General features: G+C 52.9%; 13 protein-coding genes across 13 annotated transcripts; 5 read left to right on the top strand and 8 right to left on the bottom strand.

Moving 5' to 3' along the window:
- Positions 1–443: 443 nt before the first annotated feature.
- MAA_04756 (kinesin related protein 1) lies at positions 444–3,679 on the bottom strand (the record flags this gene model as incomplete). Its single annotated transcript, XM_007822852.2, has 7 exons — positions 444–503; positions 561–2,275; positions 2,337–2,462; positions 2,913–3,129; positions 3,228–3,355; positions 3,425–3,587; positions 3,659–3,679. The coding sequence occupies 7 exons, from the start codon at positions 3,677–3,679 to the stop codon at positions 444–446; spliced, it is 2,430 nt and encodes an 809-aa protein (XP_007821043.2).
- Positions 3,680–4,654: 975 nt separating this feature from the next.
- MAA_04755 (vacuolar protein sorting protein) lies at positions 4,655–5,734 on the top strand (the record flags this gene model as incomplete). The annotated part of the gene is made up of 2 exons (XM_007822851.2): positions 4,655–4,685; positions 4,785–5,734. The coding sequence occupies 2 exons, from the start codon at positions 4,655–4,657 to the stop codon at positions 5,732–5,734; spliced, it is 981 nt and encodes a 326-aa protein (XP_007821042.2).
- A 417-nt stretch (positions 5,735–6,151) lies between these two features.
- Positions 6,152–7,861, bottom strand: MAA_04754 (dehydratase family; the record flags this gene model as incomplete). Its single annotated transcript, XM_007822850.1, has 1 exon — positions 6,152–7,861. One exon carries the CDS (start codon positions 7,859–7,861, stop codon positions 6,152–6,154), a length of 1,710 nt encoding a protein of 569 aa, XP_007821041.1.
- Positions 7,862–8,855: 994 nt separating this feature from the next.
- Positions 8,856–9,366, bottom strand: MAA_04753 (Peptidase S14/S49; the record flags this gene model as incomplete). The annotated part of the gene is made up of 2 exons (XM_007822849.1): positions 8,856–9,277; positions 9,330–9,366. The coding sequence occupies 2 exons, from the start codon at positions 9,364–9,366 to the stop codon at positions 8,856–8,858; spliced, it is 459 nt and encodes a 152-aa protein (XP_007821040.1).
- Positions 9,367–10,059: 693 nt separating this feature from the next.
- On the top strand, positions 10,060–11,273 carry MAA_04752 (Esterase-like protein; the record flags this gene model as incomplete). The annotated part of the gene is made up of 2 exons (XM_007822848.2): positions 10,060–10,381; positions 10,438–11,273. The coding sequence occupies 2 exons, from the start codon at positions 10,060–10,062 to the stop codon at positions 11,271–11,273; spliced, it is 1,158 nt and encodes a 385-aa protein (XP_007821039.2).
- Positions 11,274–11,912: 639 nt separating this feature from the next.
- On the top strand, positions 11,913–12,860 carry MAA_10655 (insecticidal toxin complex protein; the record flags this gene model as incomplete). The annotated part of the gene is made up of 1 exon (XM_011412373.1): positions 11,913–12,860. One exon carries the CDS (start codon positions 11,913–11,915, stop codon positions 12,858–12,860), a length of 948 nt encoding a protein of 315 aa, XP_011410675.1.
- Positions 12,861–13,839: 979 nt separating this feature from the next.
- Positions 13,840–15,595, top strand: MAA_04751 (DUF89 domain protein; the record flags this gene model as incomplete). The annotated part of the gene is made up of 6 exons (XM_007822847.1): positions 13,840–13,861; positions 13,920–13,990; positions 14,057–14,184; positions 14,249–14,368; positions 14,434–15,283; positions 15,365–15,595. 6 exons carry the CDS (start codon positions 13,840–13,842, stop codon positions 15,593–15,595), a joined length of 1,422 nt encoding a protein of 473 aa, XP_007821038.1.
- Positions 15,596–15,820: 225 nt separating this feature from the next.
- MAA_04750 (uncharacterized protein) lies at positions 15,821–16,557 on the bottom strand (the record flags this gene model as incomplete). The annotated part of the gene is made up of 2 exons (XM_007822846.1): positions 15,821–16,463; positions 16,523–16,557. The coding sequence occupies 2 exons, from the start codon at positions 16,555–16,557 to the stop codon at positions 15,821–15,823; spliced, it is 678 nt and encodes a 225-aa protein (XP_007821037.1).
- Positions 16,558–17,493: 936 nt separating this feature from the next.
- On the bottom strand, positions 17,494–18,261 carry MAA_04749 (Manganese/iron superoxide dismutase, binding site; the record flags this gene model as incomplete). Its single annotated transcript, XM_007822845.1, has 3 exons — positions 17,494–17,616; positions 17,682–18,149; positions 18,214–18,261. The coding sequence occupies 3 exons, from the start codon at positions 18,259–18,261 to the stop codon at positions 17,494–17,496; spliced, it is 639 nt and encodes a 212-aa protein (XP_007821036.1).
- A 682-nt stretch (positions 18,262–18,943) lies between these two features.
- Positions 18,944–19,484, top strand: MAA_04748 (uncharacterized protein; the record flags this gene model as incomplete). The annotated part of the gene is made up of 2 exons (XM_007822844.1): positions 18,944–19,164; positions 19,238–19,484. The coding sequence occupies 2 exons, from the start codon at positions 18,944–18,946 to the stop codon at positions 19,482–19,484; spliced, it is 468 nt and encodes a 155-aa protein (XP_007821035.1).
- A 195-nt stretch (positions 19,485–19,679) lies between these two features.
- MAA_04747 (uncharacterized protein) lies at positions 19,680–20,691 on the bottom strand (the record flags this gene model as incomplete). The annotated part of the gene is made up of 2 exons (XM_007822843.1): positions 19,680–20,205; positions 20,264–20,691. 2 exons carry the CDS (start codon positions 20,689–20,691, stop codon positions 19,680–19,682), a joined length of 954 nt encoding a protein of 317 aa, XP_007821034.1.
- A 705-nt stretch (positions 20,692–21,396) lies between these two features.
- On the bottom strand, positions 21,397–22,088 carry MAA_04746 (DUF1766-domain-containing protein; the record flags this gene model as incomplete). Its single annotated transcript, XM_007822842.2, has 2 exons — positions 21,397–21,632; positions 21,692–22,088. The coding sequence occupies 2 exons, from the start codon at positions 22,086–22,088 to the stop codon at positions 21,397–21,399; spliced, it is 633 nt and encodes a 210-aa protein (XP_007821033.2).
- A 394-nt stretch (positions 22,089–22,482) lies between these two features.
- On the bottom strand, positions 22,483–23,754 carry MAA_10656 (SpvB domain-containing protein; the record flags this gene model as incomplete). The annotated part of the gene is made up of 1 exon (XM_011412374.1): positions 22,483–23,754. One exon carries the CDS (start codon positions 23,752–23,754, stop codon positions 22,483–22,485), a length of 1,272 nt encoding a protein of 423 aa, XP_011410676.1.
- Between the last annotated feature and the right edge of the window lie 548 nt (positions 23,755–24,302).

Raw genomic sequence — 24,302 nt, forward strand, 5'->3', positions numbered from 1 at the left:
CAAGGCTACGCTGAGCGCATGGGGATGCCGTTGATCAAGCTCTCCGTTACCCAGCTTCACAAGGCCATTTGCTGTCTCATCTCTCAAGCCAGGTGCGCAACGGCCCCGACGACCGCCGAGCAGTCTATGTGCGTGCGATGTAGCAACAGCGATACGTCACCAAAAGGTCGAGACGTTACGAGCGGTCCTCACACACACTTACCAACTCTAGATTCACAAACAAACCGAAATGGGACCAAAAATATGCATCGTAAACCTACTAGCCCTGGAGCATCTGTACAAGCTCAACTATAGTCGGCTGCATCCAAACCAAAAGCGCGCTACCCTATCAAATCAGATTTTCCAAACTCCACCAAGAAACAAATCTAACCAGACTATGCTTGCGTACATCGTTTAATTTCGTAACCCTTTAGTCGCACACTCATAATTGACCTTTTCGACACTTATTCGGATCCCCTGATTTTCTTGGTTGCTTTGGCCGTGCCGATGTGGGTATTATGCACCTAGTTTGTGTCATTAGCATATCGTGAGCCTGATCTGGAGGGACAAGCAATCGTTACCTTTGTAGCAAAGCGTAAGCTTGTCAGCGTTTCCTTCAGGTGCGTCTCTAATGGTGAAACCATGACAAACATGAGTGTTTTGCTGTTGCCGCCTAAACTGTATTGCAACAGGTGCGTGAGCTTGGAGTTTCTGTACGGAACATGACCAGATCCTCTGCCAAGAGCCTCAATCACGTCACCGAGACAGCTCAAGCTCTTATTGATATTCTGTGTCTCCTTCATCCGATCGCCCTCGGCTTGTGAGTGCTTCAACCGCTCCGATCCAGCCAAGTCAACGAGATTCAAGGTGCCTTCACACCGCTCGCCGGTAGCCATGTTCTCACCGACGAGCTTCAGGATGAATACGCTGTGAGACCGCGAAGACCGTTCGTTCGCCTTGGTGGCGGCAACTGACCGGTTCTTTTGTGCTTCCTCAAGGATTCGCTCCACACTAGACGCAGAGTTGAGCTGGACCGTCTTGCAGTTAACAATGGTTGTCTGCTTGCGGGCTTCATCGTGCCGGATCTCCAACTTTCTTGACCTTGCCTCCGCAGACCGGTCGTTGGGAGCAAGAAGGTCGTTTAGTTCCTCATTGTAGACTTCCACAAATGAACCCTCCATTGTGTATTCCCAAGACTTCTCCTTGAGTTTTGTCATGGTGTCGTATATCATGTGCGTAGCTCTGGGAATCATGCCATCCTCGGAGGACATGGTGTAGGTCTTTCCAGACCCCGTTTGGCCATAGCAGAAGATGCAGACATTGTAGCCATCCAAAGCACTCTGGACGAGCTGAGAGATTTCTCCAAAGATTTCTTCATTCTGAACGACGGGGGCAAAGACGCGATCAAACTCGAAAGGATAGTTCTTTCTTGACACAACGCCAAGACTGCTTTTCTCTTCAGGTCCCGCCAGGACAATTTCTGCCGACGTCTTCTCATCGGGGAACAAAATACCAGCCTCTGCGGAGGCATCGTCGGTAAGGGCAGGCCGAACTCGGCACATGACGCGTATGTTGCCCTTGAGTTCCTGGTATTTGTTGAAAAGGACCCGCCTCTCCGTTTCTTCCTTGATGAGCTTTTGACGGGCTTCGTCGGCCGCAGCAAGAGCCTCTTGCAGCCTCGCCTCCATACTGGCAAACGAGTCCGATTGTGCTTTGCTATCAGATTCTAGGAATTCTACGTGGGACCGAAGTGAGTTGATCTTGGCTTCTAGCGTGGTGTTTGCCGCGGATAGCTCTGTAATGTTTGTCTGGAGGCTGCCTTTGAGTGACTTCTCACGCTCGAGGTCGTCCCTTAGACTGTCGCACTCTAGTCTAGCGTCTCGGATTTCTCGATCTTTCCGCTGCAGCTCTAGATTCAAATCTTGTTGTTCGTTGCCCATGCGTGCCCTGAGCTCCTGGATCTCTCGGTCTTTCTTTTGGCGCTCGTCTTCCAATTCTTGCTGATAGTGTCGATTCAGCGCATCAATTCTGGCCTGGTGCTCTTTTGTTTCTTCATCTTTTAACTGATCCAATTCTTTGCTAAGATCCTCGACAACCGTCCTGTGTTGCCTAGAGAGATCATCAATGGTGTCCCGATGCCGCCTGTTCAAGTCTTCGATGTCTCGCTTTTGCTGCCATTGGAGCCTCTCTAGCTCGTACTTTGCTTGCCTGATTTCGTCTCTTGCCACGTCGAGGTCTGTTCTCATGGCTTCGTTTCGCTCCTCCAGTCTCTGGCGATGCTCTTCAAGCTCCGAGACTACAGCCCTCATTAGCACGACTGCTCTCATGTCCAAATGAACCTCGAAATGGTGGCTTACCTCTGGTCTTGGCAAGTTCAAGGGCATCCTCGTGACCTTTCCGTTCCACAAGCGTCGTGTTCACCATATCTTTCAGCTCCCTGAACTGCGATTCCATGCTATCAACTCTGCCGTCAACGTCCCATGCTGCAAATGGGGCCAAGTTAGAATCTTTCCTGAGGAATTTATGAGGAGAGGGGGACTTGGTTGGGGAGCTTTTGAATGATGAGATGCAACTTTCCACCTTGGCCAATTGCTTCATCATTTGCGATTTACTCGGTGTCTTGGGAGGGACTGCCTAAGTCTCCGATGAAACTGAGCGAGCTTCTTTCGGCTCCACCCTCTTCGCTCTGACTGTGATATTCGGCGCGAGGGTAGAGTTTGAAGAAGATGAAGAAGAAGAAGAAGTCGTTCTTGATTCATGTCTAGATGCCACTCGACATCCATCGGCCGGTGTGACATTGTCATATATGCTCAGGCTTCGGAACTTTGTTGTAAGAGAACTTTCTCTGCTGCGGGAAAAGGCTGGGGTTGACTTCATGTGTCTGAGTTTCGTGTTTTGGAGGCTGTTGTCACGGTTTGGGCTCAAATTCGTACCATTAGTGGATGTTGTGTCTTCGAAATGTTCTTCTGGCCGATGACCGTGTGCCGTCCGCGGCCTGGCGGCTTGACTCTTTGACCTGGCATGGCTAGATCGGAACGTTGTTGGGTTTGATCGATCAACTTGATTACGGGTGGGACCGAAACTCTTCGCAAAGCCGGTCAGTGACGTCGGGGCGGCTGTATTTGTAGCGTGTCGAGTCGGTCGCTTAAGCTGAGTCGAGTTGTCAGATTTTCGGATAACTACACGCATCACAGCAGCCCTGGCGGCAACCATGTTGAGGAGCCCTGGGAATTGTCCTAAAAACTCACCTGTGGCAAAGTTTGTCCCTTGATAGCCAGTTTACTAGCAGCAGATGTAGAAATAGACGTAGAAGCAGACGCTGGATACTCGGCAGCCCGGTCGGCCAAAGGTTTGCGCTTCGGATCGGGTTGTTGTGCTGTGGTGACATGTCGTCGATTAACTTCTGAGGCGCATCACTCACACAAAGACTTTGGCAGTATCTTACCCGGCTGTGGGATCTCTCTTTTCAGATGAGGCTTGAATCCAGGCGGAGCTGGAATTGCTGTCTGCGCGCGAGCATTGTGTTGCGATTCGTTCAGTTCGGCCAGTCCTATGTGAACCGCTGGACCTGGCAGACGGCTGATCTTGGATACTCGCAAAGGCTGCAACTGGGAGTAAAATAGCCATCGCGGTCAGTACGTGCGCATCGGACATGGTCGTCATACTTGGGCAAACCAACCTGTATGTCTGAAGTCTCCATGATGAATGGTGTATATCCCACGGAATCAAATTTCCCATTCACCTAGTGGCGAAACCCAGATGTCGTGACGAACAATCAAGTGGGCGAGGGTGAGAGCCGTGCTCCTTCGATCCGTACTCGCGGTCGACTTGTCGCAAAGAGAGTGCTGGCAAGTCGTTTGTTTGACGAGTGTTCAAAGTTGGGATGAATATGATCATAGAAAAGAAACCAAGGGCCAAAGCGTGCTATTGCTTCGAAAAACTATTTGGCTAACCCACATGGGCTCACTTGGCCGGTCGGTCTTGTACTGGTGGAGTAACTGGTCGTCCGCATGCTGAGCGTGTCAACCCGTAGATAATCAATGTGTGGCGTTGTTTATCTGGGTTGCGGGGGGCAACCATCGTCGAAGCCGCCACACGAGTCTCTCTCAGCCTCGCTCAGCCACACCACCAACATAGCTGTCAAATGAACAAACTCTCTTGCGCCGCAACGCCGACATTCACATGCCTCCAGGGTTGCACGCCAAAGAATGACATTCTCAGCGAAACATTGATTGTTCCCACCCTCCACGGCGAGCCAAGTCGATCCGGTTGACCCAACCAAACCACCCACACCCCAGCCTGAGCTACCCGACGTCCTAAACCCCGACGTGCAGAAGCTTATCCCACCAGTAAGTTGCGAGCGTCGCAACCGAGACGGACGACGGAGCAGCGAGCGGCGAATCTGGCCTTGTCCACACATCCCATCACTCGCAATAGATAAATTGCTCCACCCTCTGAATCGCCAATACTCCTGGTCGTTCGAGGGGGTGCCGGACTTCTTTCCTCGTCGACTTTGCCATTCCTTTGTTCTATCCACGGCTCATCAGCTACTCGAAGCTGCTCCGTGCATATTGGCCAAAGCGACTCTGGTGAAGCTCACAGGGCTGCCTATCGATCTTATTCTACACTGCGCCGTATAACTCTGCCGGAGAGCTTCCAGCCAAGTATCGCCAAGATGGAAAAGTATAGCCAGTTTCGGGATCGAGGTAAGAACCAAAGCTCAAGCAATGTAGAGAGGGCTTCTTTGATTACCCCGTCCTGTCGCGTGAGCTGTCTCATTAGCTAACCACGTCAATGTTTGCTAGCGACTGGCATCTCGCCGTTCCTCCCGGTGACCACGCCTCTGTCTGTCGTCTCGTTCGCAACGCACGCCGTGCTCTTTATATTTCGACTCCCCTTTTTCATCGCCTATGCCGCCAGCTACTTTGTGCTCTTCCACCACCTCCCGCTGCCCGTTGTCGCGCGCAAGATGGCACTCTGGGGTCTGATGGCTATCCCGGGCATCTGGTGGGTAGATCTGCAGCTGGATGGCGTCAAGCGAGGAACCCTATCGGGCCAACCTCTGCATCGTTTTCCTCACCCGGGCTCCATCATTGCGGCCAACTTCACCAGTCCCATCGATGCCGTATATCTCGCCGCCATCTTCGATCCCATCTTTACCGTATCATACCCCGGGGAGAGACGAGTGCAGCATGTCAGCTTGTTTGGCGCAATCATGCAAGCGCTTAGTCCGGTCAAAATGACACCTCCCGCGAATGTGAAACTGGTCCAAATCGAGGACTTGTTAAAAGCCTATCCTGACCGCGTGATTGCTGTATTCCCAGAATGCGGCACTAGCAATGGCAAGGCCATTCTGCCGCTCAGCCCCTCCTTGGTCGACGCCCCCTCTGATGTCGCTATTTTCCCCGTCAGCCTACGATATACTCCCGCAGATGTCACAACGCCCCTCCCTGGACTGTGGCTCGGTTTCCTGTGGAACCTGCTTTCGCGACCTACAATTTGTATTCGGGTCCGCATTGCGGAGAGCCAAATGAACACTGCTGCTACTAAGAACAGCAATGCCAATGCCTCCAACGGTACTAATGAGCTGCGGCACAGAAAAGATGGCTCTTCAGACATATCAGCAGAGGAGCAAAGGGTCCTTGATCGTGTTGGAGAAGCCCTTGCCAGACTGAGCAGAGTCAAGCGTGTTGGTTTGACCATGAAGGACAAGGATGCTTTTGTCACAGTCTACAACAGCAAAAAGAAGTCATGATTATCTTCAACAGAGAGTACTTTTGGGCTTCATGATCCTGCGTTGGGGTTGAGGGTAGGGAATTTGATGGGTCTAACTGAGGGATTTGGCGTTGCATTGCAAGGAGCATGGAACTGAAATTTCTCATTGAATTGTTGCTGCCTAGGTGTCTAGATATATTGGGAAACCCTTACATTTCACAGTCGCTTAATTGCATTTGTCTTCATTATCTAAATCTTTCAAGATTCTCCTCTTATCAACACAGAATGTCACCTGGCCCAATGACCATTATTTTTTACTACAGTAGCTACAAATTTTGGCAGTGCCCGGGAAAGCATTCCCTATTCCCATTGGCAACAGACTCCTTTCAAGCGCCGGGAAGCAATATATCCAACACAAATTCTGTATCAGCCCAACCAGCGCACAAAAACCGACCACTTAGTGAATAGAACCATCCGTGACACACCCTGCGCTTGCGTCGCTAACTAGAGCTGCGTACTTCTTCAGTGTACCCTTGGTATATCTGGGAGCGGGTGCCTTCCATGCCTTTCGTCGAGCTTCCATCTCAGCCTCTGGGACATTGAGATCAATGACCTGCTTCTCGGCATCAATGACAATCTCATCGCCATTCTCTACGAGTGCAATCGGACCACCTTCAATGGCCTCGGGAACGATATGGCCAATAATGAAGCCGTGAGAGCCACCAGAATAGCGACCGTCAGTTAAGAGGGCAACATCCTTGCCAAGACCGGCACCCATGATGGCAGATGAGGGCTTCAGCATTTCGGGCATACCGGGGCCACCTTTAGGACCGTCATAGCGGATAATGACGACGGATTTTTCTCCCTTTTTGATCTCGCCCCTCTCCAGACTGGCAATCATGTCGCTCTCTGAGTCGTAGACCTTGGCCTTGCCTGTGAACCGGAGACCTTCCTTTCCTGTAATCTTGCCCACACAACCTCCAGGTGCGAGGGATCCGCGGAGAATCTGGATGTGGCCAGTAGGCTTTATGGGGTTGCTCAGTGGGCGGATGATCTGCTGGTCGGAGGGAAAATCGGGAACATTCTCCATGTTCTGTTTCATGGTCTTGCCGGTAACGGTGATGCCAGAGCCGTCGAGAAGGCCCTCCTTTAAAAGGAACTTGAGCAGACTGGGCGTGCCGCCAATCTTGTGAACGTCCTCCATCACGAACTTACCCGACGGTCTGAGATCAGCCAGTAGGGGAACGCGGTCGGAGACGCTCTGGAAGTCATCAATGGTCAGCTTGATGCCAACAGAGTCAGCGATGGCAATAAGGTGGAGCACGGCGTTTGTGCTGCCACCGAGAATGGAAACGACTGTCATGGCATTCTCAAAAGCCTGACGGGTCATGATGTCGCGGGGTCGGATATCCTCCTTCAAAAGGGTCTTGATGGCCTCCCCGACGCTCTGGCACTCGGCGATTTTACTGGGGTCCTCGGCAGGATTGCTGCTGCTACCAGGGAGACTAAGGCCGATGGTTTCGAGGGCAGTGGCCATGGTGTTGGCAGTATACATGCCACCACAAGCACCGCTACCCGGGCAGGCGTGGCGGATAATGTCGAAACGCTGCTCTTCCGTAATCTCACCAGTGATGTACTGTCCATATGCCTGGAAAGCGGACACAATGTCGAGGGATTCGCCAGACTGGCCACAGCCGGGTTTGATGGTACCGCCATAAACCATGATGCTAGGGCGGTTTACACGTCCAAAGGCAATGGCGACACCAGGCATGTTCTTGTCGCAACCAGGCAAGCTGATGTTGGCGTCGTACCATTGGCCGTTCATGACAGTCTCTATACTGTCGGCAATGATTTCTCGGCTCTGAAGAGAGTATCGCATGCCAGTTGTGCCCATTGAGATGCCGTCACTGACGCCGATAGTGTTGAATCGATAAGGAATCAGCCCCGCCTTGGCAACAGACTCCTTTACAATTTTTGACAGGTCCATAAGGTGCATGTTGCAAGGGTTGCCCTCGTACCAGACGGACGAGATGCCAACCTGCGCCTTGTTCATATCATCTTCTGAGAGACCAGTGGCGTACAGCATAGCCTGTGATGCTCCTTGTGACTTGGGTTGCGTGATAGATGATGAAACTCTGTTAAGCTTGTCGTCGGTCTGGCGAGACATTGTGGTGGACAGGAAGCGGCTACATGATGACAGACTGTGTCAGCAATTGAGATGTCCGATTGTGTTCAATAGTCGGGCAGGATACTGAGGCATTGAGCATACCCATGGCTCCTTGACGGTGCGAAGCTAGCTCTCGCCAGCGAGACCAGGCCGATAGGCCGTTGCCGCATTGCAGACAGCATCCTAGCTAGTCTGGTGTTGACAAAGGCAGACGGATGACTCGGTAGCGGTTGGGTCAAAAAAAGTTGAGGACAATTCTTGTCAAAGTACTATCCCACCTCGGTCCAATTGTCCACTACCAGTGACGATTGGGACGGCCAATTTGCACTGAATTTTGATATGACACAGAAACGAAGAGGGAGTGAACAGAGCAGGTCAGCGGTGTCGGCGCGAGCATTGTAAAGTCATTTTTATTAGCCTGTCCCTGTGACTTTTGTCCCTGTGACTTTGGCGGGCCGACCGAGCTGCTGGTGCTTCAGAGCTTGCTGTGGTCGCAAACAGGTATCCACTATAGGTAATTGGCGCTCCATTATTGGTTGATTTTGGTGGTTGATATTCTGACTGCCGCGTCCGGCCACCAGGAGCTCCAGTTCCTGGGAGCCGGTGCACAACGGCCGCGCTTTGGATTGACCGATTTACCACCAACCCCCTATTACGGACTTGGTGCACGAACATTCTGATACTACTAGCAAGTGTTATCACGGGGATTACACGACCATTATATTTTACATCTTCTTTGATGCATATTAATAGTTTGCTACGGGCAAGACCGTTTTATCAGGCTGCATGAAGCTAATCCGCCGACATCGGCGACACTTCAAAATCACCTCGTAGTCCTACCCTGGATGCGCGGCACTACCTGGGCTTGATAAGTCTGTAACTGCGTAGTCATTGATTTATCTTGGGGTTCAAGTCTCAACAATCAAGGGCTCCAACATTGGAACATGACTGAGCTGGGCAGCCGGCCAACGACACACTTTGTCACCAGCCCAACTCAACCATCTGTCTTCTTTTCTTGTCCCTCTTTCTTGTCCGTTCTTTTGGTCAAAATCTCATCAATGACTCCAAGTTCTAGAGCTTCGTCCACGCTTAGATATTTGTCCCTCTCCATCATGTCATTGACCTCCTCCAGCGAGTACTTGTCGGTACCCTTGGCCTTATTCAAATGGTATTGCATGATCTTGTTTGACTGTTCTCGAATGCGCTGGATTTGGTTTGCGTATATCAAAATATCCGATGCTTGACCTCTAGTTCCGCCCAGCGGCTGATGAATCATAATCGAGCTGTGTGGTAATGCGAATCGTTTTCCTGCCTCTCCACCAGCCAGGAGAATCGCCGCCATCGAGGCAGCGCCGCCCACACAAACGGTCGACACAGGAGATTTGATATATGTCATGGTATCGTAGATGGCCATTCCTAGCGTGCTTGTCAGAATTTGTTCATGAGCAGCCTTGCTGGGCGAGCGCACCTGACGTCACCGAGCCTCCTGGCGAGTTTATGTACATGGTGATCGGCTTCTCGGGTGTATCGGATTCGAGCCATAGGAGCTGAGCAACGATTGATGCAGACATATAATCGTTAATTTCGCCATTTAAGCAGACAATGCGTTCCTAAACATGTCAGCTTGGCATTTGCGCCAGTGCGTAGCGAAGGCCCCAACCTGCAAGAGCTTTGAAAAGATATCCCCTGCGGCCCATCAGTATTATCCCTTCGATCGCGAGCATATAAGGCGCGTGGTGTTTGACCAACATGTTTTTCTTCCTGCGGCCTGTTCAAGTCAGCCCCGAAATCCTGAAATGCGATCGGCTCTCCGAAGCTCGCGTACCGACGTCTCTTCAATATATGGCATCGGAATGTAGTCCATCGTCGGCTCGGATCCAGCCCTGCTAGCGAATCCAAAGGACCGCCTGCAGTGACGAGATGGCCTTGAGAGCCTACAAATGGCCGGCAAAGCGCGTGGTCGCAACATGGTGACGTTGGTCTACCGCTGTTGTGTCATGTTGTTGACATCTGGAGCTTGGCGGTGCAGAAGACAGTGGGGGATACATGTAGCTCTGAAGAACCTCTGACAGCTCTCCACCGAAAATCCCTGAGTGGGCGCGTCCTCGCCAAGTCACCAAGTTTCTCAAAGCCCTCTTCGCGGGCGGCCACTGACAGTGCCAATGCAATTATCTGGCATTTGAAGATTAGTTATCATGATGGCGAGCATACCATTTCGAGCCAGGCCATTGCGAGCTGTTAGCCGTAGCGTCCAGGCACAGAGATGGGCATCATACGACAAGTCTGCGCTCACGAAAGACGCATTGAACCACAAGGTCGAATCGGGCCTCGGGGCCGGTAACGGCGATGCTAATCTGCTTCTAAACACGGAGGAAAAAACTATATCAACGGCTACAGGCGATCTACCACTGTCCCCCCTCTTTGATTCTGACTGGATAAAGGCGCGCCGACGGTCACGAAAGCACAGCCCAAGCAAGGCTACGGGTAGATTTAGGAAGAAGCTGGCCAATAATCCGTATGGTAAGCAGGCGAGCCTCAGAGACTTTTCTTGATTATTTGTATCTCATACTCTGTAGCCCAAGCTCTAGCGACTCCGATACGCCGATGTCCCAATACTGCAATCTCCTTGCCGAGGTACTTCTTCCAAGACTTTGAACTTGTTAAGCATCCACAAGACGATTCGCCGTGGTGGGCTCCCGGTCCTCTGGCATTTGAAGGCCTCATATACGAGAAGATACCCTCGAAAGATAAAATACAAGGTGCATACTCGGAGACAGCGGCACCGCAGGCCCAAGAATTGGGCGCCGACACTCATGCTTCTACAGCCGCTTCAAGCACGCGTCCAAGAAAAAGTCCAGTTACAAGCTACGCCTTGTCTCGAAAATCGGTCATAGACAGAATTGGTGGCCCAAATAGAAAGCATGCGGCCCTGCTTCTAGCTACGCGAACCGGCATGGCCGCGGGGCCAAACACCAAAAACCCCGTCTGGAGGCAAGACATGGGTGATGTCCTTTTGCGAATGATGCGACGTCAGGCGGTCGATGCTCTGGTTTGCCAATCCGGAATGAAGGGCGACGGGCAGGAAAAACTAATCCAGCCTTGTACGAAGTGGGATGCAATCAAAGAGGTCCAGCCTCGTGGATGTGTGCTGTGGTTACCAAGTGAAGAGAACTCTTCTACCCAGTACGCGACACTTGATCTGGACGGCGCAAAGTATGGAGGCAAACTCACGGTGCATAATTTGCACTGGCTTCTTGGAGAGGATGAGCTTGCAAGACTAATAGGTGCGTCCGAGCTGTTTCATGACAATGAGATTCTAGTTTTGAAGCAGTGGAAGCGAAAGTCGGTCATGAAGCTGCATCTCTTGCTGTGGCGATTGCAGGGGTATTTGGCACAACCACCCTGTCTCTGATGATAGCTCTTCCGACATGGAAATCGAATATGCGAAGCGCAATAGACTGTATTACTATCTGGCCAAATTTGACAATACCGTTTGACCAGTGGGAGATTATCCTGATGATCCACCATTCTTCGCCACGACAAACGGAGCTGCACCAGACCGCAGTTCCACGGCTGGGCTCTGAATTTCCTGAGCGATTGACGCACCTGTACAAACGACGAAATGCATCATTCATAAGGGTTCTGGCACAGCATAAATTACGTTTCTGTGGGTTGGTCAACTGCTTGTCCTGACAGGGAGTGCTTTGGATCCATTCTATACAACATTGAAGGCTGATTGAAATGTCTGGTCTGACAGGTTCAGTTCTTGCCATTCGCCAGACTGCCATAGCCCCGTCTCGGAAGACTTCAATGTTTCTTTAACAGACTGGGGGAGAACTGTTCCATCTGGCCCCCGTAGTGGATATGTCAGATGCATGTATCTTGTAAGCAGCACAGTTTGGATGCGATATTCCAGATGCGCATCAATTCTGACTCACTCAGGCCACCAAACATCCCAGACATTGCGACTAACCTTCCTGCAAGGCTACTCTAGACCGTCATAGCAGCACAATACCAAGCAAGACGCCTTGGACAAGCGAGCTATTTGGACATGTCCACATTCACAAACAGGCAACCTGCCAAAATTGACGCACAAATGCAGCTGGGACACGGCGCAGAGCTTATCCAACGACAGAGGCAACCATACCGGGATGGTAGGCCGGCGACACCCATCTTCATGATTCACGATGGTGGTGGAACGACTTTTGCATATCACTGCATGGAGTTGATCAACAGGTTCATCTATGGCATACGCAATCCATACTTTCACAGTCCAGAGGCGTTTGAGGGATCTCTCGCAGATCTCGGAGAGGTATATACCGTGTGGATCCGAACGGCAGTAACGAAGCGAGACTTTCCTATCCGGAAGTCGAGTGACGGGCGTGTCCAGATCTACTTGGGCGGATGGAGTCTTGGCGGCATGCTCAGCTTAGAGATCGCTAAGCGTCTCGTTGACGATGACGACATCAAAGTCGTTGGTATTCTCATGGTTGACACAATATATCCCGGTGGCCTCAAACGGACTACAACAACCGAATTTTCCAGCAATGTGTCGGAACTTGGCCTGACAAAGAACGAGATACTGTCAAGAAGGTGCATGGCGCAGGCGAGGCGCATGGTTGGCAGGTGGAAGATCCCCGTCTGGGATGGAGAAGATGCGGATACGAGGCCGAAGAGCGTGCTTCTGCGAGCCAAGGAGCGACTGCCGACGGCCGCCAGCTCACCTGGATTTGATGAATTGGATGCATACCGCGCCGATAAGAGGCTTGGATGGGGGCGGTATGACAAGAATATGTTTACTGAGGTATTTCCTGTTGACGGGCACCATTTCGACTTGTTTAGTGTTGGCAGGGTCGGAAAAACCACCAAGGCTGTGAAACGGGCATTGGAGAGGCTGGATACGCTGGATGTAGATCTCATGTCTAAAGGATCAATTGATGGCTGCGGTGGTAGTATCATGGCATTTCAGAGCCTGCCGGAATATAGCGTTATAGAGTGATGTTGAATCTGATGCTTGGAGGAATTCTGTTACGGGTGACGAATGATGAGTGGTAGTTATATATTGATTCCTTTGCATTCAAGAATAACCAACACCCAGATCCGCCCACCATCTGACAATAGCACTTGATGGCATGCGTTCATCTCGGACGCAATGGCTAACCTGTGTGCCGTTGGATGTTCCACCCCCAGGCACCTCGGCGAAAATTTTCTTTTTCCCTCCATTTCCTGCAACCTCACATCGACGGGTTGCATCGACGAATGGTTGTCGACAGCAAGTTTGCGCCTGGCCAAAGGCCCAGTAGAATGTCTCCAGTAATGACGTCGGGCATGGAGATGGAGTCTCATCCAAACCCACCTAAAGTATCCACCAGCGTCATTTTGCGTGTCAAGTACTACTCCGTACTACTCAGTAACACGCAGCGATATGCCACCCGCAATCACCGGACCTGGGCTCCTGGGCAGGCACCTGGGCAGATAGACGACGCCGTGGCGCACTACTCGGTTGCTTTCATTGGGCGCGCGCATGGGGCCCCTTTGAAGTGCCGCCCGAGCAGGAACGGGGGACCCTGGAAACCCAGACAGGAACGTGCGTCTTGCTGCTGGATGGCGATGGACTGGAGCGAGCGCGGGATTCCCTACTTGACCGGAGACAGAGACTTGAAACCCACTTCGTAATCCACCTGGCCCTTGACCGTAGCAATCGCAGCTGTCGTAATAGCACCGTGCATTGTGGCATCTCTTCGGCAGACCCGCTCGAGTTGTTTTTTGGCGTCTTGATGCGCCGCTGTTGCCCCTCCATGGACTAAAAATTGGCCCCGCGAATAAGTGATCTATCTCCAGCCATCAATATTGCCCCTCGCCATCGCCGTCACTCTGGCCCTGCCATCTTTTTGTTATACATTTCTCTCCTATACGCATTTGCAGGTACACGCATGGTTTATTTTTTTTTTATTTTTTTTTTGAATAAGTAGATCAAGATGGAATACGATACAAAGACCCGTACGAACTCGTGCATCCGACCACCTGGCCAGAGCCTAACTGACATGCGCAATCCCAGCCAAATCCGTCACCAGCGACCCGACGTCGTTTGCCCACGACTCTGTGCGAAACCGCTGGCCGGTTATCCTGGTATGCACTTTCCATCGAGTATGGCTACAGTGAAAGAGGAGAGTGCTGACAGCTCCGTCCATGTAGACTGGCGCCATTGACGACGTCTACCGCGCCGCCCATTCCGCCGACCCCGAGAAGCACGCTGAAGGCAATAAGATTATTCAGCGGCTGGTCGATCTGAAATACGGCGTTCTTCACGACTACAAGCTTACGTGCGTACTGCAACGAATTCTTACCATGCCAGGAGGAGAATCTGGGCTAATCACACTGCTACAGCCCCATTGTCGACGATGGCTACCCCGACGAGATTGCTCGCTACAACAAAGAGATTGAGCAGTTGGGCGAGCCTACATGGTTGGACGTCCCGTGGCTGTTCTCCGAGTGCTACATGTACAGGTGCGTGGGAGTTTTTCGAATACGACTACTCAGGACGTCTCGATGCTAAATTCCGTGCCCAACAGACGCATCAGCACCTTTTTCAGTCTCTCCAAGCACTGGAAGAACTATGACATCTTTTCCCGCCAGAAGATGGACACGTTCCGTACCTCTCGCAATGCAGTTGTTGAGCTAGCTTCCCGATACAAGGAGTTTGTCACGGAGCTTCGCTCTAACAAAGATGCAACTCATGACGAGGAGGCCGAGAAGCTTCTCTTCACCGAAATGTTCGAGATCTGCCTCTGGGGCAACGCAACCGACCTATCTCTGCTCACCAACCTCACCTATGAGGACATCCAGAAGCTTCAGGGAAGCCAGGCTCGCAAGGCGGCAGAGAAGAACATTCTGATCAACCACCTCCCCGAGGCTTACGCTATCCTCAAGAAGGCCCGCGATGAAGGCAAGAAGGAGCGCCGTGTTGATTTTGTCCTCGACAACTCGGGCTTCGAGCTGTACGTTGACCTCGTCCTGGCCGGATTCCTCCTTACCTCTGGCCTGGCCACCCACATCATTCTCCATCCCAAGTCAATCCCCTGGTTTGTGTCTGATGTCCTGCCTGGCGACTACTGCCTTCTCCTGAACGCCATTGCCGAACCCAGAAAGTTCTTCGAGACTCAGTCCGACGAGGAGAAGGCGCAAGACAAAACCCCGGCTCCTTTGGCTGACAAGGAGGCCGAGGACCTCCTCTTTGTCGCCCAGGAGTGGACTAAGCTCTTCAAGGAGGACCAGATCATCTTGCGCCCTAACCGCTACTGGACTGCTGGTGGCAGCTTCTGGCGCCTGCCTGCAGAGGCTCATGACCTTCATGAGGACATGAAGCGTGCCGAGCTCACCATCTTCAAGGGTGACCTGAACTACCGAAAGCTCACCGGCGATGTACGTCCCCTCCCCTCTTCTATAGACATGTTAACATGTTTTTTTTCTTCTTTTTTGGCAGAAGCTAACTGGAACTTGCAGGCTCACTGGGATCCCACTACCCCGTGGACCACCGCCCTCGGCCCCATGGGCCCTGGATCCGGGATCAACGTCCTTTCTCTGCGAACCTGCAAGGCTGATGTTGTTGTTGGCCTTCCGGCTGGCAAAGACGAAGAATTGAGGGCCACTGAAGGTGGCGGTGGTGATACTGGCGCCAGACGATGGGCTTGGCACGGGAAGTGGGCGGTTGTTTGCCTTTCAAAGGGTTCATAGAGGCATAAAGTAATACCCCGGATATCGATGAGAAAAGGTTGAACTGTTTCTTATTTAACGATAGACTATAGAATCATGGATCTGTGATCATGATGGACTAAATAAAGGACTTGTCAAGCTTTTTTTTCTCCGGCTGAAAATATAGGACGCGCGTTGCCTTGTTGTACGTTGTCCCGTGCTCTGCATCACTGATGAGTGCCAGGCGTCGCAGAGGTTGCAACAGCCCTAAAGCCCCGCCTCTCCATACGAAGGAGGATCAGTGTAGGAGGGAGGATCATCATAAGAAGGTGGCTCGTCGGTGGGTGTTTCATACACTGGAGGCGGACCTCGTGTACCGCTTGCGTTGCTGCTGCTGCCTCGTTCCCTAGTACTGGTGGCTAACGTAGTGGGCGTGGTGGTTTGCAGAGACGTTTCCGTAGCCTCGGCGCTGGACTCGGACGACGGCGATGGATATACGTAGCTTGACGGAGTGCTCGGCGCGGATGGTGTCGGGGATTCCTGTGTATAGGTTGAGCTCGCGGTCCCAGATGGGCTTTGGTACGTCGGAGTTTCCGTGCCGTCATAGGAGGGAGGCGTAGTCTCCGAATACGGCTGGGGCGTGGGAGAATATACATTCGAAGTGCTGCCTCCCGAGGACGAGCTCGAGTCTTTGGTGGATGAAGCGTTTGGATCCTGCGCGGACGGTCCGTAACCAGTCGTCACGGGTGAGTCGGGCGATTTCACCGGATCCGGGGTCATGTACCAGGGGGGCGGTGTCGAGTACGCAGGAATGCCGGTAGTCGCGTAGCCAGTGGAATAGCATGAGGCAGCGCATTCCGTCACTGTCGTTGTGACCGTGATGGGAACAGTTGCCATGGTCAGCGCGGCACTGGGAGAGTCAGTATATAGACCTAGGTGGTCATGTTGAATCTCGATGGTGGGATATACCAGAGTCCCAATGCGAGCACGTCAACAGCTTTCATCTTGAACATGTTGTAGGGAGTGAGAGAAACAAAAGCTGGCTTGGGTTAACGTGACAAGCTTCTGCTGAATGCAATTCCCCTCAACCCAGCTGGCTTCGGCCTCGACGTCTTTATACGTCTTTGCCCTGTCGTCAAATATCAGTACTTTGAGCCCATCTACAGACTACAGCTCACCCGCATGGACTTGGGAGTAAAATTACGTTGGTGCCTCTATCCGAGGCCATTTCGGCCCGGCGGCTGGATGATCCCTACACCGTTCAGAGTGTTGTGTTCCGGGGACACAAGTGATTCGCATTCGTGGACTGCCTCTTGTAATACTCTGGACACGATGGCGGGTTGTACCATGATGCGCAGTGGTTTGGCAGCATCTGACAATCCTGCATCTCTGACGTTGCAGGACTGTAGAGATGAGCCCATCATTGTCTGCGGCGGCCCGCCCCCGTGCCAAAAACAAAGGCTTCATGGCCAGAACAGGGAATGTACTCTATGCTGAGCGACACGAATCACGGCAGACACGAAGCTGTGCCGCCCGCAAAGAGGAGTGCAAAGAGACTTGGACACGCATACGTCGGCAGCTTACGTTGTCCCCTTTTCCGGAAATTATTCAGGAACAAGGGACCATGGCGCCGTAGCAGATATACGATATGTGCAACCATAGTGCGCGTGGCCCAGGTATCACAGGCATGCTGGTTGCGCTGAATCTAGCAAGGGCGTCGTCACCGCCTCTACCAACGCTCACGGCCATGGGCGCTGTTTTTCACAGCAGTCGTTGAACAAGAAACTTAGACATTGGACTCATATATTGCCATCATTTGACTCATGTTTTACCCGGAAGCGAGCCGTCGCCATCACACCGCTAGATGGGATGCCAACTGACGCCGTCTACCAGTTTGCCACTAGGCAACAATGGCTTTCCACCAGGAGGCATACGCAACACTAAATGGCGGCTTTGAGGACTTTGAACACATCATCGCGTCCTCCGTTGAACCGAGTCTCGGCCGTCTTCCAGTTGATGACCTTCCAGATGTTTTCAATGTACGCCGCCTTGCCATTCAAGTACTACCAACGCAAGACAGCGTCAGCAACACCGCTCATGGTAATCAGTGATTGGGACGCTAACGTACCTGTAGGTAATAGGCATGCTCCCACATGTCGACCCCAAAAATGGGCACCTCTCCGCCTACGACCGGGTCCTGGTCCTTGGTAGTCACGATCCGCAGGCTGCCGCCGTCCTTGACCAGCCAGCCCCATCCACTGCCCTGCAAGCCCAGGAGAGCCTTTGTAAAGGCGGCTTTGAACTCGTCAAAGCTACCCCACGTCTTGGTGATGGAAGCCATCAGGGTTGCTGCGCTCTGGGGGTTGGCCTCGGCCGAGCTAGCCGGGGTCAGGTTGTCCCAGAACAAGGAGTGGTTGATGTGTCCGCCGCCGTTGAACTTGATGGCGTTCTGGAGGGCGATCTGGCCGGCAATGTCGTTGGACGAGGTGGCCGTTGCGTAGGTTTTGAGAGCGTTATTTAGGTTCGTCACGTATGTCTGGTGGTGTTTGCTGTGGTGGAGTTCCATGATTTGCGCCGAGATGCTGGGCTCCAATGCCTGCGAGAAATAGAGGGGTTAGGCATACAGAATCCATGACCTTGATGGATTGAAGGAGACGTACATTGTAAGCATAGGGGAGCTTGGGGAGGCTGTAAGTCCCGACAGACATGGTTGCGGTTGGTGCTTTGTGATTTGGATTCTGATGTAGAGGTGTTGCTAGATGGGAGGATAGCTGGGAAAGAGAGTCAAGAGAGGGTCGCAGAACCGTCAGGAATCGCAATAAATGGAGAAGCAGAGAGGGGGGCAACGTAAGGCAATAGCAGCCTTGGGAGCCGATGATGTGTGATCACAACCTTGCGTCTCGAACGCCATACCGGCGAGGCAGCGGACCATGATTGGCATTGGGCATCACCAACCCATACTCGACTCGGAGGAGGGGTCGTCGCACGAAACGGACAAGCCAAGCCCTTCATCTGCAACGCTGATATGTCAGCAATTTCATCATGTCCCTTTCTCTGAAATTTGAATGGTGAGAGGCGCTTGGCGTGATTCCGGAGCATTTCCGCGCAAACTTGCTCATGACGATTACCGCAACAGGAAGACGGGCTGACGCGCCAGAGGTTGTGATTGGCTCGTGGGTCCGGCATGGCTGCTTTGTCCATGTGCACCTGGATGGCTCAAAGAATAAGAAACGTCGTAAATGAGCTGAGCGAGAATGAGCATGTGGCTTTGTTTCAAGAGGCAATAAGGCCTTGTTTCCAGCCATGTATTTCAAGCTGCGTTTTCCTCCATTATCCGCGCCGTGTTGTTGATGTGGGAGTTCGTAGGAGAGGAGCCCTTCTGTGCCAACAATGTGCGGTCCAGAAGTCACAAACCGACCTCGAGGAGGTGCGCTGGCCGCCCTCAGTGCGCCGAAAAATGGACATGATGTCCCGTCAAGCTGCTTTACTCAAGGAGACCTGGCTTTCCACACACCTGGCCAGCCTGGAAGTACAGAAGCCACTCATGCGAGACTCACGCCCGCCGAAGCGTGCCGTCTGGCGGACGTGGATAAGCTCCGCGTCGTCATCCAGTATGTATTCTTTCTACAATAGACGCAATGAGAATGGGGGAAAACAAGCGAACAAGTCTAACGGGATGTAAAGCTCAAGCGGCGACATGACCAAGAGCGCCCATGACTGTGGTCTCTTTCGACAATTTGTGTTCCCGGCGGCGCGGCTGTCAAACAACTATGTCGAATTCCCGCTTAGCTCGCCGCTTTCATTAGAAGTCGGAAACGGTGGTATAATAGGAAGACGGGTGTCGGTGTCGTCGAGGTCGGAATCGGGGCCCGAAGTGGTGATTGCTGAGGGGATCGTGGGATTCAATTTTCTTGAGCAGCCGTCACTGTAGCAGACGCTAACATTGGATACGGCATTGAGGCTGGTTTTCGGGTCAATGGGGCTGATGTCGTGGGTATGAGAAAGTTGCCTGCCCAGAGAGTGAAAGAAAATTCGACGTCTCCAAGAGTAATGATGTGTTAGATTTGGCAGTATAGCAAGTACTACCATCATATGAGGGTATGCTTGATAACAAGAAAAATAATCGCTATTGCTTCCTCCCAAATATCCTCTTCATAAGTGACGGCCTCTTCTTCACGCTGGCCGCCTGTGGCTCGGCATCCTTGATTTCCATCCCTCGTATCCTCCACAGCAAGCCGATGAGACTGGAAACAATGACCAATTCCAACCAGCCGTCACGCTCGTTGACTACTTCTGGCAGAAGTAAAACACCCTCGCTATGTGGTAAAAAGAGGGATCCATGATAGCCAATATGGTGGTAAATTGCCTTGATGTTTGAGTCTTGTGGTCCAGAATCGGCCTGCACTTGGCATGTCTCGCCGTCCAGTTCCACCAAAGTATATCGCAGTGTGCCGTGATCCAGAGGGTGGATTTGCCATTCGTAGACAGAAGCTGCATTGGGTATTGAGAACCTAGAGTACGGGAAGTGAAGAACACCGACCATGCTCCTGAGACGGGGCAGTGGGTATGTAGTCGATATATTGATCATGCCTGAGTGCTGGTCGCTTGTGACGGATAGCAGGCTGAAAACATCTGTCAACATGGGTAGAATGCTACGCGAGTCCGGTCAGCAACGACACTTGCAAACCGTGGAGCCATGACGATACTGACATGTTGACGCGAGGTATTGGGTCCGCCTGACCCTCCTTGTGCACCGTGGCAGAGATATCGCCTCCGTCTCTAATCTTTTCGATATCAAGAGCAACAACATACGCCGCCTGGGCACCCCCATGCCCAACAGGACATGCCATGGTATTTATCCTCGTCTTAAAGAGACGACTGCCCATCAGCGCCTTGCCCGTCACCTGTTCTCCCCCGACGGGCGAATAGTCAATGGCCTGTCTGTACTGCAATCCAGCATCAAACAGCGACAGATTCAGCATGCTGTGCCTCGGCACGTACAAGACCCTTGACAGGTGAGCAGGCACTGGGGTTGGTTTCCGACCCAAGCCACTATCGAGGTCGACATTGAATAGTCTGTCCCTCTGCATAGAAGTCGTCAGGACCTCATATGCCGCCGGCGCAGCGAACTCGCCCATGTTGTGAATGGGGCCCAATTCGCTATTGGTCTGCTGCCTCCGTGACGGATTCACAAGGTATCGGTGCCTGCCGAGTTGGGGGCTTCATGGCGCGGGATGAGGACTCCTGAAACCAGGAATCAGGCAGCGAGTTGGGTATATAAACGACATCTCAAAATGAGCCATCCATTTTGCCTCGAATGTCTGGCAAAAAGACGGGCTGAGCCGGCTGACGGGACAAATGAGGATGCTCGGAATGTGGGAGCCTGGGAGTGGTGGTGGGACCGTCCGCATGAGTCGCGGCATGACTGTCAGCGTCCAGCGGCACGACTCACGAGGCCAATAGCCCAGGAATCAGTGGCCATCGCAGCCGGGCAAAAGGCATTGATGGTAACTGGCGAACCCTAGGGTACGCCGGTGGTAATTCGATACGTCAGTTTGATAGTGATTGCACGTGGGAAATGGCATAACACGGCTGTTACGTCTCAGAGTGCTGGAACACAAGCGAGAATAGTCACGTGTGGGCAAGCAGCACTGATTGGCAGGCGATCTAGGGTCCATGTCAGGTCAACTGGTCTGGTCAATTTATACATGCAGCATGCAGGGCAAGTCCTCCCTAGTACTTGACTCTTGGGGAGTTGAAGTCGTGACAGAATTCTCCCAGCAAACGGCTGGCATGCACATTCAACTCATCCAAACGCTATACGCCTCGCCCGGGATCGTGCATTATGGCTCATACATCATGCAAACCGTCGTCACTTTCCCATACGCCCCCAAGTCCGATTCGATGGCCTCTCCAACATCTCGAAACCCGCACTTCTCATACAAGCCATGCCCAGCAGACGAGGCCTCCAGCCATGCCAACACCCCGTTGCGTTTGGCTTCTTCAAGTCCGGCCCTGACAAGGGCCGTTCCTACGCCTCTGCCCTGCGATTTCGGACGCACTGCAATCGCCTGGAGAACTAGATAGACAGGTTAAACGAGATCAAGTACGGCATGGAGGAGGGGGACCACTTGCTACTCCCTGGCTTCCCGGTAATCCATCTCCTCCTCCTATCGTTTACGGCAGCATGGTATTGCAGGAATGTCTCTGGGCTTATCGCAGTTTTGGGAGCTTCCTTCTGCTCCTCCTCAGTAGTCTTTGCCGCTTCTAGGTGAGTCTCGGCGTCGAGGTAGACGTTCCACCATGACCAGCCGACAATATCGCCTGTTTCATTGTCAACTGCCTTGGTGAACCTGGCTGTTGGGTCCTCGAGAGCCTCCCGCAAATCGCTCACGGCGGATGCCGCATCGCCGTGAGATCCATACATGAATTTCATCAGAGCATCGTCCGCAAAGGCCTCGTAATGGATGTCGACGAGAGTGGGGATGTCTTTGGATGAGACGCGGTGTAAAGACGTGCCTTGTTGCAGAGACATTATAATCTTGATGCTCTGGCTGTATCCAAGTTTAGTTTTATTGACCAATGCGTGTCCTTGAACAGCGCGGCTGTTGAAATTCCAAACAGACAGCTCGGGCGCATCTTATCACGGACATTGAGTCTCTTCGTCATCTCCCGAGGTCCGCAAACTCCACGCCGCGGTGAGTCATTCGGCCGCAACACCTTCAAGTATCCATTTAAACATGCACATGGACTATATCTCACAAGCAGCAATCCAATATAGCCATTCCAAACGCGTCCAGACAAAAATGCGCTTCTTCCATTGGTAATGTTACGTGCTCCCATGTCGATGCAATGCCATGCATTCAAAACAAGTACAACTCCATATACATATGCTATGCCATGTGCGCCCCTCGTAGCAACTAAACACGTCAATCCAAGCTCGCTTCATCCCAGTCAACCCATCGCCGAATCACATCGTCCACCTTTCGAATCCCCTCCCGCGTAGCCCTCACCTCAAACCACTCTCGATGCTCCCTCCCGCAGGCGTCACATGTCGACATGTCTGCGCGCAACCCCATGCCCGCCAACTCGATGTGAACCAGGCGCTCGACACGGCGACAGTGAGGCGTCATCCGGGGCGTGCGGCTCGTCCCAGGGCTGTCGTTTACAGCAGCCACGTAAGGGTAATACCGCAGCATCTCAATGTCGTACCCGCACTGCCGCTGCCACTGATTCATCCTCCGCTGCACGTTGGCCGCACGCCCTATTTTGAGCAGCATCGTCTTCTTGTCCCCCTTGCCGCTGGGGTCTGCAAAGGTGGACACAATGTCGCTTGGTCGGCGTGAGCGCGCCGAAGACGACGTAGACGGCGGAACCAGCAGTGACCGGGCGGCGTCGACGGGCGGCGGCGACTGTTTGGATGTGGGCGTCAGCCAAAACATGTATATGTAGCCGGCTTCTTCCGAGTCGGCGTGCGGCTTGGCAAGTTCAGTCATGAGTGTCGACGCCGTCGCCATGTCCAGTGAGTCTGGAATTAGGTCCTTGAACCGTGCGGTTTGTGAGACGGCGGATCGACCAGATCGATGGGATGCTTTGCCCGGAGAGGTGCTGGGTGTCGCGATTCGCTGCTGGCTGCCCGTTTTGCTGTTATGGTGGTGTCTGCTTGGCAAATTAGGCATAGAGGCAGAGGCCGGTTTTTGGATAGGTTCCAGCTGCGGCCGTGGTTTCGGTCGCGCGGGCTCGTTTACTTCCTCTAGCGGAATAGAGAAGCAGAAGCAAAACTGGAGTTTTGGCGGCGTCCTCGACCTTGACGCTTTGGTTGGCAGGTTTGGCGGCCTCCCATGGTCCCTACTGTGCTTGTGGGTGTTCTTTTCTCCGAGTTCCACGACTCCCAGGCGGTCCGCGAGGGTATCTAAACTCGAGCGTGCTTCCAGGATAGGCTTCGTACTCCTTCGGGGCCCGGGGCTGGATCCTGCACTGTGAGTGGCCTGTTCCTTATGTTGCCAGCAATACAGACTCTCATCGCTGAGATCGACTCTCAGGCCTCGATTTCCAGGGGCTAGCCAAATCCCGGCGGATGACTGGCTGATGGGCCGTCTGCACGGCCTGCCGCTCGAGGTTATGCCGCGACATGTGGAGTTTGGGTTTTTGGAGTCGGCACGGTCGAGAAGCGATTCGGGCGTGTTGGCGACGAACGGCATGACGCTGGGCCATGAGGTGTGATGAGGGCAAAGCTGGAGGGACACTCGTGAATGAGGCCTTGGCCGCCAGAAAAGGCTTCAGACGGTGGTGGACCACAGCTCAGGACGCAGCCACGAGGCCGCCGAAACGACCTGCATTCACATTTCTGTGAATGGTTGGCTTTGTTGGGCTGTGCGTGAAACCAAGACACCCGAGGCGCGTCGGGGTGGCTGGGAACTCCTCGTGTGCTCACGTGGCCGCCTTGTCGGACTGTGGGACTCGACGGACTCGGTGGACTCGATGCAGTCGACGACTTGGCATGCCGCCGACCTGCTGCAACACCAATGCAAGGCCAATCGTGGGCAGAAAAACTGTGGTTGGCTCTCCAATTGTAGCATTGAGTCCGTTGTTGCACAAGCTCTCCCCCAAAAGGACTCGGCAACAGCCCGGCTGGCGACACCTTGTACTCCGTCGTTTCCGGAACCCGCAAACTCCGGTTGTACCCAAAAGAGGAAAGGTCAACGGCGGATTTATCGGCGACGCTAGCGGGCCGCTCGCCGCCTACATC

The sequence above is a fragment of the Metarhizium robertsii genome, assembly GCF_000187425.2.
Source record: "Metarhizium robertsii ARSEF 23 chromosome Unknown MAA_Scf_1, whole genome shotgun sequence".
NCBI lineage: Eukaryota > Fungi > Ascomycota > Sordariomycetes > Hypocreales > Clavicipitaceae > Metarhizium > Metarhizium robertsii.